Below are 20,397 nucleotides of genomic sequence, written 5' to 3' on the forward strand. Positions count from 1 at the left end.
CTAAATTCAATTTTTCATTCTGCACTAAGTTACCACATAATATGTCCAGCAAGGAGGTGGGGTGAAAGTACTGTATCAGGCATGCTTCATATGCCTCTTAAAATAATGTTTTTGCTTTTTATGTTCAAGAAATTATGTGTTTATCACTTTAAGACGGGGTTTTTTACTTGTTTTTACCTTGACAGATATTTTTCTACAATGTCCACATGACTCCTTTAGAGCTGCTTGATGAAACTGTTAGCATTCGGGTAAGAAAAACCAGTGCATATTCACAAGGCTGTTGGATACCTGTGACATCCTCTGCCCATTTCCCAGGTTGTTTAGGAACATTCCTGTTTCATGCTCCTCTGTCTTTTTAGGTGTATGATTCTCACTCTCTACGAGCAGACTGTCTAATGGGTGAATTTAAGGTGGGTATGAAGAAAGATCCATATCGGGACTAAATTAAATAAAATGAGAGAAAACTTTTAAGTACTGGTTTTAAATATTTAAATTTATACTTCTTTTTCATGAGGTCAAAGAATTACCTGATGATGTCTTGCTTCTCAAGTTAGAGACCATTTGCCCAAAGCACTAATAAAAAGGTTTTTTTATTTGAGTAGAAGAGTATTGTTTAAAAAAATTGTGTGGTTTATATATCAAGTTCTCTAATTTTCATCCAGGTAACTTTTTCTTCTTTTGTGGTCAGGTGATTATTTGATGTGAGGTAGGGTTTGAAGTGATAATTTTATTAGCTAGCTAATAAGAATAGTGGTATGTATGGTGGCATAAATATACATGTTCTCAAATAATGTAGAGAGGTCTTCCTTTGGTCAGAAGTTAAGCAAAAACAATGGTGGAAAATTCACTTAGTTAAAGTAGTTTCTGTGGTTTTGATGATATTAGTGAGATGGTCTTTATTTGGATTTGTTATTGTCTACTCTGGGAAGTAGACATCTGCCTGCCAAGAATTCCCATGTAATGCAATTCCCATGTAATTCCCTTGTAATGGCTACTGGGATCAGCTGTTACAACACTTCCAGTATCAGTACTGGCTGTCTTTTCTGCTTGCTTATTTGGTACTGCATAAATTCAAGAGGTCTATAGACCAGCTTTTTACAAAAATATGCAAAGAGGGAAGAGTGCTCTCTTCTAAATGAAACACTTTCTGCCACAAAGCTGATTGCTTTTTGCTTCTCACTGCTTATTTTCTCTGTGATTTCTAGTGATTCAGTCAGTGATGTATTGCTGTGTGGAAGATTGATTATTCACTAAGCAGATGACAGCACATCACTCAGCTACTTTCTGTTCCTGCAGGCACACATTCCAACAGGAAACCACAAGGGTAATTCTGTCTAGAAAATCACCCTTTCAGACTTCACCTGCAAGGAATACTGGCCCCAACTGCCATGAGCAAACATACTTACATTCCTGAACATGTTTAAAATCTGATGCAATGAATGAGGCAGTCCAGATTTGACACACTGGGAAGAGAAACGCTCATTATTCTTAATAAAGAGAAGGAAAATATTCATTGAAAAAAAAAAGCAAATTTCACTTCTGGAACTGAAGGATGGGATGTTGAGCAGGAAGAAGGAACAAAAGTGTTCTGATAAGCCTGTCTGAACATAAAATAATGAATGAGTGTAGGGAATTCAACAAGCAGTAAGCCAGCCCCATCTTATGTCTCTGGTAAATGAAAAAGCTGGGGATCCAAGAAAATAAGAAAATAACTACATGTATTAGTTCTAATACATCTTTTCTTGCATTTTCTTCTTGGCTGCTCTATCCCTTTGAAATCCCTCATTTTTCAGTGTAAGACCTTTTCTCTTTCTCCTCCTAGTAATATTCTCTGTAAACTCTCTTGTGTTTGTGACAAGAGAACAATGTAGTAGTGCCCAGGAAAACATGGGGGGAGTTGCCCAACCATTTTTCTGTTTTGGTATTTCTTCAGAGGTAATGCCTTTGATCTTTATTTCAGATTGACATTGGCTATGTTTATGATGAGCCTGGTAAGTAATGGTTACTTTAGAACTTCTTTCCTTGAAACTACAAGTTGAAACATTTCATTGAATTTCTAAAGTAAGAGGAGAAACTTAATGTAAAGTTATTTAAGTTTGCTGTTTTAAGTATTAACTCCCAAATATCCAACAATATATAACTCTTTTCAGTGAATTCACAATGAAGTACAAGCCCCTTTTTTATCAAAGACCTAAAATTTGAAAAATGCAAAAACATTTGATAACTGTGTCCTTGAACTAGTATGCCAAAATAGTTTAACATCAGATTTCTTGTTTTGGATTACTCTATTGAGACCTGTCTAGGACTGGATTATTTTGTTAAATAATTAGGGTAATTTAGGATAAAGCATACTTTTGAAATAGCTCGCTTCTTATATGATGTCTCCCATTTTGTAACAGACATTACTGGGGACAGTAGTGATGTTTGTTTTATTTCAGGCCACGCAGTCATGAGAAAATGGCTTTTGCTGAGTGATCCTGAAGATACAAATTCAGGAGCCAAAGGCTATATGAAGGTCAGCATGTTTGTCCTGGGAACTGGAGATGAGCCACCAGTAAGTTTAATTTAAATGTTTTTCTTCCACTCTCCATCCCACACATACTAATTTATGTCCCCCCAACATTGTTTCAAGACTGTATAATTTACTTTGTGAGCAGTACTTATAAGACAGAATCTACTAGTGGTTTCATGCTGTACTATGTGGCTAACTCAAAGCTTGTTTGGTTATTCTGCTCAGTTAAGCAACCTCCACCATTTGTGGATGCTCCTTCACATACTGGAAGCAGAGATGTGTTAGCCTGGCTTTGCATGCAGCTATGTGTAACTCTCTTTAGCTTAGCTAAGCAGACAGAGTCACTGATACCAGTTCCAGGACTAAGTCAGGGATGTCTCCACTACTGCAAAACATAGACAAGCCCATAGAGAAACCAGAGTACCATTAATTTTTTCCTGGTGAAGATCAGACCCCTCAGTAATTACAAGTCAGGCACAAGTAATGTGAAGCAGATGAAAGCAGCAGGTAGTTTAAACAATCCAATCCTTCCTGTCTGCTGTTCTGTCAAGGTGAAAACAGGTGATTTTTTTCTTGTAATGCTTTTCTTACCAGACCATTGCCTGTATTTTTGCTTTTCTTCCTGTCTGATATTTTGCATACTGTTCTCCTTAGCTGAATATAATGTGGTTCCCAGAAACATGGCAGATTGCCTTTTAAGTTTCATATTAACTGTTCCTCTCTCCTGTTCTCATGCTTCTTGAAATCACAAGGATATGTCTAGTTGTTTGTGGTGTGTTTATTTTTAAATGAGGAAGCAGTAAGTTCTGGTAAGTTATATCAGACTTGTAAGCTTTTCCTAATTGTAATAAATGCCTTCTCATGAGATGAGTATGAAATTTGCATGAAGTTGGCATTTTACTTGTGCCAAAATCATCATTGTGTGATGATGGTGATTTTGAAAGTGTGATTATAGTGGGCTCCTGCAATTGGGTACTTTAGAGATAAAACTGAAAGTAAAATAGTTTAGCTAGAATTAAATTTTTGTGGCTTGATAATTTGATACAGTCTCATTCTTCATCATGCAACTGACACCAGTCTTTAGCTAATCAACAGTTTAGCTAGTTACCTTAATTCTAATTCTGTACATTGCCTTGTCTTTTTTGTCTATAACTGTGTCCCCCAACAGGTTGAAAAAAGGGAGAGAGATAATGAAAGTGATGATGTGGAGAGCAATCTTTTATTACCAGCTGGGACTGCACTTCGATGGGTCACTTTCCTTCTCAAAATCTACAGAGCTGAGGACATTCCACAAAGTATGCAGCTTCTCCCTACTTGTGCATTGGTGTTTGAATACTGTTAGAAATAGTTATTTGTGTTAGCTGCTCAGAATAGAATATAGGTGACTTTTTATCCCTTACTAGCATGTTTTCTCCCCTATATCTGTGCCAAATAGCAATGTCTTCAAATACATGTATAATGTTTTTCAAATACAGTGATGCCTTTAAATTCAGGAGCACATCAGCACTTCTTATAATGTTTGAAAAATCTATATTCTTAAAATTGCTCCCAAGCCAAAATTCTTAGTTTTTACCTGCAACACTTCTGAATTTTGCTTATCAGGTTAGACTTTATACTTCCTAGATCTCTGAGCTGGTTATTTTGGTAAGATTGCAATGGGCAATTTATTATTTAGGAATAATAATAGTAATAATAATAAAATAAAAATAGTTGTAGTAAAACAACTACCTTAATTTAATTTTTGACACTTCTCCAGTGGATGATGCTTTTGCACAAACTGTCAAGGAATTATTTGGAGGAGAAGCAGACAAGAAAAACCTGGTAGATCCATTTGTAGAAGTTTCTTTTGCTGGAAAAAAGGTAATTGAGTAAATATCTGTACCTTTGTATTCTACTTGTAGTCCTGAGAACAGATTTCATAAGCCAACATGAGTTTTTATTTTTACTGGAACTATGGAAATAAAAAAATGAAAAAATAAAGTTAACTTTGTAAAATGACAAACCTCAAGGTACAATGGAAAGGGTGTAAAACTGATGACTAATGAAAGGAATGTATGACTAAAGGCTAGAACTGGCATATGCCAGATTGCTTGCCTGCCAGTTGTTCCTGATTGCTTTTAGTAATTGCTGATACAGATCTTTCTGCACAGATTAACTGCATTTGTACATATAAATAATAAAATGTTCCTTAGAGTGCCAAATTTGATCTGGAGCACAGGCGCACAACTTATATTCATTACTGGTCTTTTTTTTGTCAGTCATTTAATATGCTGCATAGTCAGGTTACCACACCCAGTAGTGTAAAAGATCTTAAGAAGACATGACCAGCAAATAATGCAGCCTCTCCCCTATGATATATTCTTCATCTACCCTAAAATCTGTATAAAGAAAGCTGGAATCAAGTAATTCCTTCATCTCATTTCTCTACAGTGATAAAAGCAGAATAAATTGTGGCTTGTGGTAAAACAAGCTTTAATAATTCATTCATTTGTCACTAGTGAAAAAGAAACAGGGTAACCCAAATCTCATATTTAAACACTGTTTCAATATTTTCTTTTCCTCTGAAGGTCATTAATGCTGCATATGTAGATTACTCTAAAAGTAGTTATCAGTGGAAAACTCATTGAGCATCAATGGCTCATTGCAGCATTAATCCAGGATTCACTTACTACTACCCCTAATTTTTCCAATCAGATGATGACATATACTAAATCATAGCTAGTAAATACTTTTTTTTCTGTTTTATCTTTGATGTTGTTCTGTTGTATATTTGATTTCATTTTTGGCAGGTTTGCACAAACATCATTGAGAAAAATGCTAATCCAGAATGGAATCAAATTATTTATCTTCAAATCAAGGTCAGTTTTTTTACCCTTGTTTCTGTAGTAACCAGCCTTTTTCTTGGAACTCAGAGCCTTGACATTGCAGAGGTGAAAAAAAGTAATGAGTTTTTTTACTTTCATTGCTTTTTTATTTCAGTTTCCCTCAATGTGTGAGAAAATAAAACTTTCAATTGTTGACTGGTGAGTTATGACTTTTAATCAAATTACTTGAGAAGCTAAATGATAATAAGCAAAGAATATAAAATACGAAAATAAGATAATAAGAAAAGAAAATAAGATAATAAGAAAAGTCTGGTTCTATAGATGTCAGGTATTTTTTCAATGCATGAGAGTATTTAAGCAAGTGTTTGAGTTCCTTTATGGTTTCTTTACCAGAGATCTGATTAGTGTAACATGAGATTATTTTTAATTGTGTGCAGTGAGAACTGAGCACTGTCACTGTTTAATGATAGTGTAAAAGTTAGGTGACTTATTCATGGATTACAGCCCACTTTTGTAACTTGTCATTACTGGTTTTGTTAGTAATATTGAAGCATTTCAGGTCATAGAAAATGTATGTACTAGTAGCTTGCCACTGGGTGTGATGACCAGAATTATATTTTAATAAAATCTTTCTTGTTTTTCCTTTTTTGTAGGGATCGACTTACAAAAAATGATGTAGTTGGAACAACATATTTAAGTCTCTCGAAAATTGCTTCTTCTGGAGGAGAGGTTGAAGGTAATTGCTTGAGCAGTGTGTCACACTATCTTCTCTTGTGTTAAACAGAATGGCAAAGATCAGCGTTCTAAGAAAGTATATAGTTATCTATAGTTTCGCAATTCCCTGGCAGCAGGATTGTCTGTTCCTTTTGAAATATTCTAAACAATGCTCCTAGAAAACATTCTACGGGACTTTTAAAAGTAAAGTATTAAAATTTTAATGACTAAACCACATCATGGTGGAAATACCAATAATTCAAGATTTGGTTTTCCACTATATATATATTTATATGTTAATGAATTGAGTAAATTTGCCAGTACTTTCCCAAATTCAGAAAATGATGTGATATCACAATCTACCATGTGTAAGATATGCGAATTTACTTTACTTACTTAATAAGATATTTAATTTCAAGACAATCTGGAGTCACTGCTTCAGAACCATTTCCTCTTTGGACACTAGTAAACAAGACTACTTTTGCTACTTCATAAGAGTATCTGTTCTATCTCTGAGAAGTGAACCTAAAAGCTGTGGCATTTTCCTGACTAGGTATCCTAAAGGAACTATCTAGAACCACATAGTCATTTCCTGGACACCACTGGGCTGCTTGCAGATGCTGGGGAACCTGGGTCAGTTTCTGCTCTGATCAGCAGCTGACTAGAAGCAGGCACTGCATCTCATTGCACAAGTGTTCTGTATTCCTATTTTGTGACTCTGATTTTGATTGCACTGCTATGATTGCAGACAATTGATTTATATGCACTGCTATGATTGCAGACAATTGATTTATATGCTTCTATCAGTAGAGATGGCTGGGTATGCAATTTCATACACCTAAAACCCAAAACTGATTAACTGCAAGAAAACAAGTTAGACAAGATATGAGGTGCCTAACATATTGTTCCCATTGGGAAATAGCTTTGTAATAAAACTCGTCTTTAAAATATTATAAGAAATACTTTTTCTGCCAATATTTTGGAAAATATTAGAAAAAAATCCAGTTACATTTATATTCTAATATAATCTTGTGATTATTGATCATTTCTTTGTGATCTATATCTGTAATCACCTCTTTTTATAGCAAGATCTTTCATACAATTGGGCCAGCACCCACACTAGGATTCTGTGTTAACTTACCAGAAAAATTGTTTTATCTTTTTAGTGAACATAGCTTGGCATATTAGTTATCCAAACAGCATTGTAAAGCTCAAGGTTAAAGAGGCTTAGCATGTATTTATCTGACTGTCTACAATAGTTTGAAGGACAGTCTCAAAACCATTTCAGCATTGTCACAATAAGAATCTAAATTACTTATTTTTTCTGTTGTATTTATAAAATCTCTGTGATATGCAGTTGTCTGAGACAGACCAATTTGTCTTTAAGCTGATGGCTATATCAGGTGTTTAGAAACAAAGTTAGTGACTCCAGTCCTGTACTGACTTGAGGCAAGAATTGGATGGAATTGTATTTTCAGTCACATAAAAGCTTATAAAATAGTCCTCTTAAAAAGACTGATGTTGAAGTAAGAGTTCATGCAAACATTCTGTTTATATATCCTGTGCGCAGCCAGAAGCAAAAGAAAAAGGCAATGGGAAAGCCAAGAGAGAGGGGTTGGGCGGTTGGGGAGAATTCAGCTCTGGAGAGATCACTTGTACTGCCCTATGAGTGTGTATCCTGAGCTGCAGCTGAGTCACAAAGCATTTACACTTCAAACCCAGGCACTCAGTCACTGGGAGATTAGTTTGGTTTCACTCTCTGCTCAGGTCCTGGCATTGGAATAGCCATTTCTATTGTCTTCTTTTTAGTGCTGTGCCTGAAGCCTGTTCTGGCTTCTAAAGGATTGTGAAACTGAACTCGTCTATAGTCCTCAGTAAATGTAAATAGATACCCTAAGGGGCCCGGAAATGTAGTGGGATTTTAAAAGTAGTTTTAAAAATAAATCTATATTTTGTGTGGAGGAGAATTGTACAAAGCTGAAAAATAAGCACTAAAACAAGATATTTTGTCAGATATGCTGTTTTTTTGCCCTGTGGAATGTATACAGGAAGAGTAATACCTTCATGTATTAACCAGAAGCAAAAATCTAGCCCATATGAAATTTCTTTTTAAAGGAGATTGCATTGTGATGTGTCTTTTTTTAAAATGCTATTGTCACTCGTCATGTAACTACTTCTCTTTTCATAATATAGATTTTTCATCTTCGGGAACAGGGGCTTCATCATATGAAGGTTTATCTCTTCACCTGTTACTGATTTTGTGTTCCATTGCCCAAACTGGAAGAGTATTGCCTAGGATACTCAATCAGCTTAAAAATATTTTTAAGAATTCTTTGTCTAAAAGATTTCACCATTGTGATTAAAGAGTATCAAACATAACTAACTCTATAAACCAGTTTTGGCACTGGAATTGGTTTGAAAATATTTCTGTTTGTCTGGTGCTTCAAGCTGTGTGTTAGAGATGAGCATGTAGTTGCTTCAATTACAGAGTGCTTAGTCTAACAATGGCTTGAAAATTTTAACTTAGCTATGAGATCACAGGTATATTTGCTACTGCAGAGCCCTGCAGAAGTAAGTAACTGCCTTAAATAATTAGTGGCTATTTTGCTTATGCTTAACAAGCTGTATAAACAAACTAATAAAATCTGGTTCTGTTACTACCTGGAGAGGTGACGTTTTCCAGGTGGACATCCAGGTTTGAAAGACTTTCTGGTAAATATTTAAGTAGTGAGAAAGAAATACAAGTGGAGTGCAGTTGAAAGGTAATCAACATTCATCCACATGGTACTTCATTTACTATCCTCCTTTCTTAATAAAGTAATAGTAAGTTAGAGGCTGAAATAATTTCTTAGAATCACTTTCTATTATACATGATCATTAGCCTTCTAAAAGTAAACAATTGAATTTTAAATTAAAAAAATAGAAAATAAATTATTTTTATTCCAGTTTTGGGAGGGTTTTTTGTTGTCTATATGTTTTTAAATTTATATTCTGTTTAATTTATTGGCATCAGTAAGTCGTGAATTTAACACATATCTGTGTCTTAAACGTAGTCATACTGAGGTCTGATGGGAGCAGTTCAGTCTTAGAATTTTTTTTATATTGGACATTATTCAAATGATTTTTTTCATTCAATTTTTGAGCTGTTTCTAATTCAGAGGTAAGGGTGTGAAAATAGCCAAATGCAAAATAGAGAACTGCAAATCTTTATTTTATGTTGTGCAGGTTATAGGTGACTTTGTTGACAGGAAATGACATCAAGACATCACATCCACTTTTACAATCCACTCGTGTCACTCAGTAGTGGTATAGCCACACGAGGCACAACCCTTTACTGTCACTGTCCTACCTCAGCCTTCTTTTCCTGTGACAAATAAATGCATCCCTCTCTGTGCTGCAGGTCATTCCAGGAAATTTCCGTCGCAAAGTTGACCTGTTTCTCATCTCTTTTTTCTGCTAGAGGGTGCATCTTTTCTATGGCTGTTTAGTTTGATCTTTGACCTGTGCCTTTAAGTGATTGCAAATGTTGTTTTACTCAGCTTCACTTTTTCTAGAAAACATGTTTTCTGTTAGCAAAAGAGCATATTACCCTTGCACATAAATTAAAGCCATATATTTGGAGTGGGACATAAATTCTTCTCATTCTGTGGGATTTTTGCTGCATGAAGTGTTGTGTTGCATAAAGTGTTTTGCTGCATTTAGTGTAAGTGTCGTGCAGTGAAGAAAGAAGTTAGGTACAAGTACAGGCAGTGGTATAATTACTTTAAATTCATATAATATAACCAGAGAATAAAGTGTTCTTATGTTACTAATACCTAACTAATACCTAACATTTCTTCTAATGGATTTGATAGTAATGTTGCTTGTTTCTTTCTGGCTCAATATGGTAATTAACAAATATATAATGGTAATGTCTACTATTAGTAAACTCTGGAGAAACTGAAGTTGGATTTTTACCAACATTTGGACCTTGTTACTTAAACTTTTATGGAAGTCCAAGAGAATACACTGGATTCCCAGACCCATATGATGAATTAAATTTTGGAAAGGTAAGTTTCTTTATTAATTGTTTTTCATAAAATAATTAACCCAATTCTTTTTAATCAATGAATTAATTAATTTAAATGGGTTTTTTGACACTACACACCTCTTGCTCTTTATTTTTGAATAGTATTTTATATTTAAGATTAACAAGGAAGTATGATAGCATTTTCCATTCCTATCTATTTTTGTTTTAAAGAAATTTTTGAAGGAGCAGCAATGATTTTGACGATTTTCCCTAACTGCACCTTTGCATGTATTTGTATTTCTTCTTTCCTTGTTTGCATAAATAAGATTTTCACTTACAGCATTAAGCCAACTACTTTATTTTACTTGCTCCAATATGTTCCATCCATGCGTCTGCAGGAATTCTGAGAACACTTCAGTGAAGCCAGAATCATGTACAGCTAAAAAAAATATAGGCTTCTTTAGGGCAAATATATAAAATTTGATTTGATATGTGTTTCTGTTTCAGGGAGAAGGAGTTGCATATAGAGGGAGAATTCTGGTCGAACTATCTACATTATCTGAAAGCAAGCCTGTTAATAAAAAATTAGAAATTATTCCTAATGATGACTTACTGGTTGTCGAGGTAAATCCTTGTTTTATTGTCACTGTTGGTAGTGGAGATGTGCCTTGGCTGGTTGTTTTTAGAGAGTGATCTAACTCAATAAAATCAGTACAACAGAGTTCAGTCTCCAAGTTAAGAGAGGCCTTTACTGGTGGCTGAGGAGTAGTGGCTACAAAAATGTTGTGCCCTTGTGGCAAGAAGTGTTAATCTGAAACATTTTATAATATCAAATACAGTAATTTATTATACACATTATATTTTTTTGTTTCTTCTCAGAAAGCAGTAAAAATATTGAGGTTATTATTTCCATTTAGCTATTGCTATTGTTTTTCTATAATTGTGGATCTTGTTTTGAAATACAACTGAAAAGGTTGTTTTGGTAGAAATACCAGCGCAGACGGAAGTTCTGCTTGGCTGCTGTGTTTCACTCTGCCACGATGCTGCAAGACACGGGGGAGCCCATCCAGTTCGAGGTCAGCATCGGCAACTACGGCAACAAATTCGACAGCACCTGCAAACCTTTGGCATCAACAACCCAGTACAGCCGTGCTGTGTTCGATGGTAAGGGTGCTCTGCTCTGGGGGTGAAATACTCCAAAATTGCCTTTTGGGTGTGCTGTTTGTAGCTTTGGAGTGTCAGCCCAAACTGCACTGAAAATGTGACAGATAAGGGTGTGGGGGTTTTCAGAGCTTTTGAGGTGAAGTTGCATTTATGGAATACGTGCTGCAAGGCCCTACTAATAAGAGGTTATTAGTGAAATTTTGACAGAATTCAGTGAAATCTGTTGACCACATACTAGATATACACAAATATATACTCCTTTGCCAGGAGAAGAATTCACATTATTTTAGAGGTATCTAGAATTAAGTAGGGAAAACACGCCTTGAATATGCTGATTTAGAATAAACTAATAACTTGTTTTTAAGTCATACATCTCTCAGCCTAGAAAAAAACCAGCTAGATCACAGGAGAATACATTTTGGCTATAATTTTTTTTATTAACTGCAAAGAGTAGTTGGGTTTTTTTTCTCCTGTGTATTACATGACTTTATCAGGCTTACTCTAGAAAATTATTATTTGAATATTTTATTTTAAAGATAAAGTTATATTAATATGCCACCTACATCAGTATGTTATGGGAAATAATAAGTTAACAGTTAATTTATTTTTTAAAACCTGTTGGATTTTAAAACAATTTGAAACAATTTGAAGTGAATGTTTACTATTCAACAGATGCTATAGTGGCTTGAAAACACAAATCCTGCTGTGAATTTGGAGTAGCTTATATGTTCTTAATGATTTGTAGTACATAAATGATATGAATGTAGCAACAATGTACATTATGTATTCCTGCCATGAATTCTAAATCTTACATACAAATGTTTCACACCAGGTAATTATTATTACTACTTGCCATGGGCAAACACAAAGCCAGTTGTAACGCTGACTTCTTTTTGGGAGGACATAAGTCATAGATTAGACCCTGTGAATGTAATCCTAAACATAGCTGAAAGACTGGTAAGACATTTAAAATCTTTCTTTTTCATTTTTACTTGTTTTCATTTAGAGGTGTAATGAAAAAGTGGCATTTTGAGCAAATTATGGAAATTTTGTGATACTTTCTCTCCTTTTCTCTTAGTCAAAATTAAAAGTTGCTTGGTGTAACAAATGGCATTGTTAATCACAGGTCTGTATTTTAGCAAGGCTCAACACACTCCTGCTTGAAGCCACAGGGAATTCGCAGGGAAGGGAAGAGTCCTCAGTGTTGGTTGGAGCTGTTAAGTCTGTGGGACTGTTATTTGCATGCTTTGTTAAATACAGTGGGGGAGAACATCAGAATAGTCCTGTTAAATACAAATTAAGTTTAAATATGAGTGTTTTTTTGGTTTGGCCTTTACACAGATGAATAATTAAGATTAAAATCTTGAAACTCCTACTGACCATAAAACCACACTGGAAGTTTATAAGTGCAAATTCTTTTCTTTTGAATTCCTCAGCAATCCAATTTAGCCACCTTAAAATCAGGAATGCAGGCTAAAGTGTCTGAAAACAGATTAGCTGAGATGTGGCTGAAGCTGATTGATGAACTTACAGAAGACATAAGGTAAAAGAACTTTTTTTATCTCTTATGTTATCATTCCAGGCCTGCTCAGAATCTTTGTTATTGCCTCTGCTAAGTCAGAAAACAAATTCTGAGGACTATAAAACTGACTAATCTCATGAATTGACCTAAGAACTGAAATTCCAAAAGTAAAACATCATGGATATTGCCAATCAAATAATCCATCTGGTTGTGTAATTCTCCATTATCTCAGGATAGTTTTATTACTGACAGTGATAAGACAGAACAGTATCTCTTGAAAAAAATCTGAGGTGGGATTTTTCTGAAAATGGGTATTAGGTCTCTCTGCTGCCTTTCTTGCATCCACCCTTTTTAGAATTCCTCATGTACCTTTGGTTTACCTGTGTTTCAATGTTATTTCTGAAACTAAAGAGGGAAGAAAATGTAGTACTTCACTGGTAAGCCCAAAATAAAAAAATCAAGAGGTATGCAGGGATTAGGGGCCATAAAGCTTGTATTTTTAAATAAGCTTTTAGTCAACGTATCTGTGTGTATGGGGGTGTTCAGAGAAGGCAGCAGGAGTCAGCATTTAGAGTTTTGAAAGAGAATATATTCTAAATAGAGAGGAAGGAATTGTATGAGAAAGAGACATTAAAAAAGGAGATATTGAGATGGGGAGAGTAAACAAATGGGTGATAAAACAGCACAGGAAAAGTAAAGGAAAAGGAAAATGACAGAACAATTATTATCCATACGTGGAAATAACAAAGAACATGAAATGAGAGAACAAATTCATCATATTGTTGAGCCAATATAAACGTTAGCAGAGGAAAAACAAACACTGGAGGTCAGTATGTACTAGCAAAGAATTACATGATGGAAAACTTACACAAAAACATAAACTAATAACTTCATAGAATGCTGTGATCTGAAAGAAACAGATAAAAAGGACTGACAAACTCAAGGAAAGTAAAATGTGAAGGGCAAACTTTTGTCACATGGAACCAGTGTGGAAACTTCAGGTCATTTCCTCATCCTGACGCATATTTGCACTGTTATTAATTCAGACCATTATTTTATAAAATATCACTCAACAATTATGGAGCAATAGCACATAAATATAGCACCAAATGAACTTCATTTTGCTGATGGGATACAACTCTCTTTTGGGTTTTTTTTCAACAAACTCAAAAAACCTCTGTCAAAGACAGCTCCCGTTGTTGAATTCATGGATTTTTCCTTGCTGTGCTAACGTTTAAATGAGTTAGGAGTTTGAAAGAGTTTTCAGTGCAATACTTAAAGCTAAAATTACTTGACTTTCTGAAGGTTATGATCTGGTACATGTGATTCATGTCAAAGTAGCTCCCAGGGCAGACAGCCCTTGCATTCAGATTAGTAGAACTAACTCTAGTGGAAGGCACAATAGTCACTATTAAGGTTTTACAGAATCAAAACCCTTAGAAGTTCATAGCATTAAATGTAGGTCAAAGAAGAGAAACTAGGCAGTGTCTTTGGAAATTTTAAAACTTTTTGTAAAATATTATATTAAAGACATTTTAATGAACTCTGCTAAAGTGATACAGTCATTGCTCTTTGAAAAGCTGCCTTTTCCTCAAACCTCCTCTAATTTTTCTGATGGAATTGGACAGCACAGTCAGACACATGGTATGATTTTTTGGGTGTATTCTGTTCAGAGGCAAGGCTAAATGATCCTTGAGAGTCCCTTCTAACTCAGGATTCTGAGGCATCTTGGTTCCATTGAATACTTACTCTGCCCTCTGCTGACACAGAAGTTCTGTGTCACAGATTTCTTTGATATTTTCTTGCCAGAGGGTTAGATAAATCTAGTCATAGCCACAAACCATATTTGTATATTGAATTTCTGAGAATATACAGTTTCCAGGGAAGGAAAGGAACCTAATCTGGTCTGAAGGCACTGGTTTCAGTTTTGAGATGTACATTTTGAGAAGATAACATTTTATTGTGAGTATATAGAGAAATGGTTTGATTGGTGACAATTACATTAAAGCAAACACCTCAAGGTGTTCTACCTTGGTGCTTGTTATGTAAGTACAGCCTCTCCCTTGCTTACTATAAATACCTTGTGAGGTGAAAATCTCTGCAGAAATAGATGCAATAGCACTGTTCCAGTGGTTTTCAATCACAGGAAATGATGGCACTCAATCCATTGCCACTGTTTGCATGTCTGCATTTAGAGTGTAACTAAATAAAGGCACTTAGATTATTAACCATAACAAATATTCTCTTTTCAGTAAACCATTTCCCCTCATAGAAGGCAAATCTAATATTACAGTCCTTGACACTCAGATAGAAAAGCTGCGCCTCAAGTCTCTCAAACAGATTGGAGAAGCAGCAGCAAGGATGAGAAGTGAAGCTACTGAGGTGAAAGCCACTCTGACAGAAATTGAGGACTGGTTGGATAGATTACTGCAACTGAGTGAAGAGGTTAGTGCTTCACAGTACTGGTGTTTGGTTTAGCAGTACTGGTTAGTTTAGCAATACCTGTCTAACACAAATGGGTGTAAAGTTCACTGCTGATCAAGCAATATCCACTCTCTGTAGAACAGTAATTTTAGATGCTGTGAAAGTAAACATGTTCCCTTCTGTAATGGCAATTTACTCTTACAAAACTCATTTGTTAGGTGTTCTCACTGAGAATGTGTGTTGGGTAATGATCACTCTGTGATTGGTAGAATAGACCCTATTCTGTCCTCCATTTCTTCCAGAGCTGCAAGTCACTTTTCTGGTTCAGGGACTGCAGGGTATATGTTGGATTTCCACAGCTTGTAGCCATAGTAATCAACTTCTAAGAGAGTTAAATCTGTTTCTGTGGATTTTTTTTTAATTTTCACCAATGTTTTCTGTTTTCATCTTGGCTGTCTCATAACTGGTTTTCACAACATTTTAGAAATGGTTTTATTTTTAATTTGTTGCTTCTGCTCTGTAGAGCTACTGATTAAAAAAAAAAAAAAGATGAATTAAATGGCCAGACTTGCAGGTAGCTCACAAAGTTGGGCACAGAACTCCAAAAAGGTAATAGGTGGTTTCTGTCTTCTGCTAAAAGTCTTACAATTATATACCCTTAATGTGGAAGCATCAGAAGCACTTTAGTATGTAGCAGGTCAATCCAAGGCATCAGCATATGACATCCAGTCATTATCATCACCTTAAGGGAATTGAGATACAAAATATCTCTAGAAAAATTGATAAAAGATGTAAGGATTTTTTAAAATAAAAATTACTTTGTTTTTAAAAAATCTCAATGGTATTTTTATTATTCTTTCAGAACTATATATTGGTTTACTTGCAAAACAAAACAGTTCCCTCTATTTATCATGTTTGTCATCATTCATGATTCTAAATGATAAATCCTTTGACATAAGCTCTTATTTATGTTTCTCTTTTCTCAGCTCTAGATTAGTTTATTGTTCAATTAATTACTCTTCTTAACTCTCCTTTCCCCACAAATAATCCTCAGCCACAAAACAGCATGCCTGATGTGATCATATGGATGATCCGAGGGGAGAAGAGACTGGCCTATGCCCGTGTTCCTGCACACCAAGTGCTGTACTCCACAACAAGCCCTGAATCATCTGGTAAATACTGTGGAAAGACCCAAACAATCTTCTTAAAGGTACTATTTCTTTCTCCTTAAGAAATAATTAACTCCCTGAACTGACTTGCTATCTGATGTGAGTATGAAACATGCAAACAAACTATGAACAATGGGGTGTCAAACTCAGGACAGATGAGAAGCCAACTGCATTTAGCTTCTTCAAAATATCACAGAACTTTTAAGTTTATCATAAGCCAGTTAGAACCAGTATTGGATATGCCTCTGTCTCTGAGAGTTTTCTAAAAGAGTTCAAAATTGTGATAGAACTTTTAAAGTGTTACTGGAGTTGATCTTTGGGGATTGGAGTTGATATCAACTCCAGTTGATATCAACTGGAGTTGATATTTGGACATATATGGAAACTTTCAGAGGAAATATTAAGTATAAGTCAGAGAAGTTCCAAAAACTTACTCAAAGTTTTGGATGGTTTTCTGTAAGCAATAGAGCATGTCTACACACAGAAGTTTTCTCTCTGAGTCTGACTTGAGTCTTACTCTTGAATAGGAATGCCTTTCTCCATCTAAGTTGATATTGTATTCAACTGAAATAAACTTAACCAGGAGAAAAGCAGTCTGACAGTAAAACAAGAGCACTTAAAGAGTTTGTAATTTTACTAGTAGTTATATTCATGAATCCCTCAATGCAGACAAGCCTGTATCTTCATGGTTTTATTCAAACCACCATTGATTCTGCTTTTACTGAACCATCCCTGCTAACCCCTGCATTTCCAGAGTCTCCCAACAAGAAAATCCAATATCAACATTGAAGTTTTAAATAATTGTCAAAACTGAAAACTCATCGCTGAATGAAATTTGGGAGAGAATATACAGGAACATGGATGATACTACCGTTAATGTGTTTGGTTTTTACATGCCCTAGGCAGGTATAATTTAAAGAATGTTTTCCTCCTGCAGTACTTATTACTGGCTTTTGAGAAAAAGCAGTACAGGAGGAGATAAATAAATATGTATTGTTACTCATATCTCTCTGTTAATATATATATCTTACTGAAAGCTATGATACCTCCATAACAGAACAAAGAATAACATTTTTGTTTCTGTGCCAGTACCCACAGGACAAGACGAAAGATGTCAAAATGCCTGCAGAGCTGCGAATTAACATTTGGCTGGGGCTCAGTGCAGTTGAAAAGAAGTTTAATAGCTTTGCAGAGGGAACATTCAGTGTTTTTGCAGAAATGGTATGTCCAGCATTGCTTTTTTACTTTAAACTTGGATGTGAATGTTGGGAATTCAATGCAGCTGGAGCTCTTTTGAATTTCTTTGCATGCTTGACAGAAAGAGAGAGTAGTGTTTATTATAAGGAAACAAGTAGAACCCATTCAAGGCAATTAATAATAAAGTCCATTGTGCCTACCAGATGAACTTCAGCAGACCAGATTCTGAACTGGTTAGTCACTACAAATCTGGTTAACTCCAGTGATTTCAAGTATATTTATTTTAGATTTTTATCAGTGTAATTAAGATGGAGATCTAAACTATTATGTTTTGGCATGTGAATAATCCCTTTTTTAAAATTGCTTCTTCACTTCTACAAATGATATTTGCATAGAAGTGGTTTTGCTTAATAATAGTTCTTTTGTAGTAGCAGAAAATTTACTGTTGCTGACAAAATGCTATAATACAATAACATTTCAATGAGAAGAGTTAACAAATTCAGAATTCAAATGCTTGAAATACTCCCACAGCAAATAATAGAGGTTTTGGATGGTAGTAGCAGGTGTGTTTTATATGCTACATCACCTAATGGTGCATATAATCCAGTAGCAGTAAAGTAGCTTATAAAAAGACATTTTTACAGTGAAGTCACTGTTGCACCTATGCTTAAATATTTAGTAGCACTGTACTAAGTCACTTAAAGCAATAGGTGTTCAAAGCCATTATTTAAATATACAGTTTAATAGGCATTGAATGTCTGTTTTGTTGGTCTTCAACAATCCAACAATTTTCCAGGAATAAGGGCAGAAAACTCAAAACCATCATAAACTACAAATAATCCCAGGAGGTGAAACAGACTGGGTTGACATCAGAATCATGCCCCTGGTCACTACTATGATTAGATTTTGATTCAGTTCTACATATTACAAAAGATTTTAAATAGGAGGAAATTTGAGATGGAAATGAATGACAGAATCATGCATTTAGGGAACAGAAGGAACTTCTTTGAATAATGTAACATAATTTTATTTAACAGAACTTTAACTTAGAGAAATTTTTACTGTAGTTGTAGGGAGGCATTTCATTGAGAAGATTGTTTACGAGGCAGCATAGAAGAAAATGAAAGAAAGAAATTGATGATGACATTGCAGAGTAATGTGGAAAGGGAGTACTTAATTTCAGAGGAAGTAAATTTATAGTAAAGTGTTTCAGTTATAATAGTTACATAAATATATCATTTTTCCTCCTAAAAGCTGTTTATTATTCCTAAATAATAATTAGATTTTTGCTTTCTTCCCACACAGTATGAAAATCAGGCTCTCCTTTTTGGAAAGTGGGGTACCTCAGGACTTGTTGGTCGCCACAAGTTTTCTGATGTTACAGGAAAAATCAAACTGAAAAGAGAGTATTTTCTACCCCCAAAGGGATGGGACTGGGAAGGAGAATGGATGGTTGATCCTGAAAGAAGGTCAGATTAATTTTATGCAGATAGAAATAAAGGCATTTGTGGTGTTGAGTAAAATCTCCTCTCTGTTTTCTTGGATGAGAAAGGGATTTTAAGCTGAATGTTCCAGGACAGCAAAAACCAGCCAATTGTCAAAGCTAGTTAATAGTGCTAAAATTAACATTACCTTTTTTTAAAAGTAAAACAAAACAGGCAACAGAAAGAAAGTATCCATTTCTAAGAACTAGCCTATGGTTTTGCAATCCCCATGTTATGATGGCTATATTGCTTCTATTCTCTGGATGTCATTTCTTCATCTTTTAGAAAGGGATAATAATAATATTTCATGCCTAGGAAGCTACTAGGAGGCTTACGTGTGTCTGTGTGAGTTTCACAGGTCCTGCTGTGATGGTTTCAGAGCAGACCCTTGGATTGGTGGATTTTCCCTGGATAGAAATTTAACCCTGGCATCCAGTATAAATCTGCAGTTCATGCTGTAGCAACACCATTGCAGCATTTGCATGGGCATTCACAAACACTGGATGGTTTTGGTGTTTATTTCATTAAATGTTGAAAAGTAACAAGAAACTAAACAACTGTCACGGGTTATTTCTCAAACTGACTCAAGGCAAATGTTGCTTTCAGTAGAAGGTTGTGGTGCCATGTGGCAGCTCCTCCCCTGGCAGACCAAATTCATGAAGTGTCAGCCCTTCCTCAGCTCCAACAGATTCAGTCTTGCTCTGCCAGAGGTTTTCAGCTCTGGAGTTGTGCCTGTCTGACTGTGTTTCCACACTTCAAACCAGGCTGGGAACGTTATTTGTTTCATAAACAGAAACCAGCATGAGAAAGAGACTGTTTTCTTTCTTCCTCAAAGAAAATATTTGACCCATTTTAAATTCTTGTGTTCTGACAAGAAAAATATGTAGAACTGTTGCTATAGAAAAACTGTGCAGGAAAAATATGTGCTATTTTAAAATTTTATCAGTTATAGGCATGAATGGATGGGGTTTTGTTTATATTAGATTGATAGTTTTTATTAATAAGATGACGTGAAGAAATTGCATTAAATCCTGTTGAAATGCATATTTTTGCCATGCAGCTGCTTCCACTGGGAGATGATCTGTGGCTCGATTTGGCCAGCAAAGGGCAATGTGGAACACACTTTGGTGCCTTCTGAACCACAGTGAACCACTGTGCCTGACAGCAACAGGCTTTTATCTGATTTCATGTTCTCCTATTTCTTTTACTTGCAAATTAGAAAAAAATATTAGCTAATTGATTGCTTGCCTTGTCAACAGCATAAATGGAAACAAAATTAAATACATTGCCAAATTTTACTATATACATAGATGCATGTGCTCTAGAGATGCATATAATTCATACACAGTCCTTGTGTCCTACACTTCAATTTATTAC

At 35.1% G+C, this 20,397-nt stretch overlaps 1 protein-coding gene across 2 annotated transcripts in view; it reads left to right on the top strand.

The window, feature by feature from the left end:
* The window catches only part of MYOF (myoferlin), a 62,224-nt gene that overhangs the window by 18,862 nt on the left and 22,965 nt on the right, over positions 1-20,397 (top strand). Inside the window, exons 8-26 of one of the 2 annotated variants that reach the window (XM_030950968.1) lie at positions 186-248; positions 360-410; positions 1,961-1,991; positions 2,439-2,554; positions 3,681-3,807; positions 4,269-4,372; positions 5,302-5,370; positions 5,492-5,535; positions 5,991-6,073; positions 8,245-8,283; positions 9,976-10,100; positions 10,568-10,684; positions 11,047-11,224; positions 12,057-12,181; positions 12,661-12,767; positions 14,999-15,191; positions 16,225-16,380; positions 17,429-17,560; positions 18,842-19,005. In XM_030950968.1, the coding sequence (XP_030806828.1) occupies positions 186-248; positions 360-410; positions 1,961-1,991; positions 2,439-2,554; positions 3,681-3,807; positions 4,269-4,372; positions 5,302-5,370; positions 5,492-5,535; positions 5,991-6,073; positions 8,245-8,283; positions 9,976-10,100; positions 10,568-10,684; positions 11,047-11,224; positions 12,057-12,181; positions 12,661-12,767; positions 14,999-15,191; positions 16,225-16,380; positions 17,429-17,560; positions 18,842-19,005 (2,024 nt within the window). Of the gene's footprint in view, positions 1-185; positions 249-359; positions 411-456; positions 1,325-1,960; positions 1,992-2,438; positions 2,555-3,680; positions 3,808-4,268; positions 4,373-5,301; positions 5,371-5,491; positions 5,536-5,990; positions 6,074-8,244; positions 8,284-9,975; positions 10,101-10,567; positions 10,685-11,046; positions 11,225-12,056; positions 12,182-12,660; positions 12,768-14,998; positions 15,192-16,224; positions 16,381-17,428; positions 17,561-18,841; positions 19,006-20,397 lie in introns of those variants that run through there. The other variant, XM_030950969.1, reaches the window with a different exon arrangement.

This window comes from Camarhynchus parvulus, chromosome 6 (genome assembly GCF_901933205.1).
Source record: "Camarhynchus parvulus chromosome 6, STF_HiC, whole genome shotgun sequence".
Taxonomy (NCBI): domain Eukaryota; kingdom Metazoa; phylum Chordata; class Aves; order Passeriformes; family Thraupidae; genus Camarhynchus; species Camarhynchus parvulus.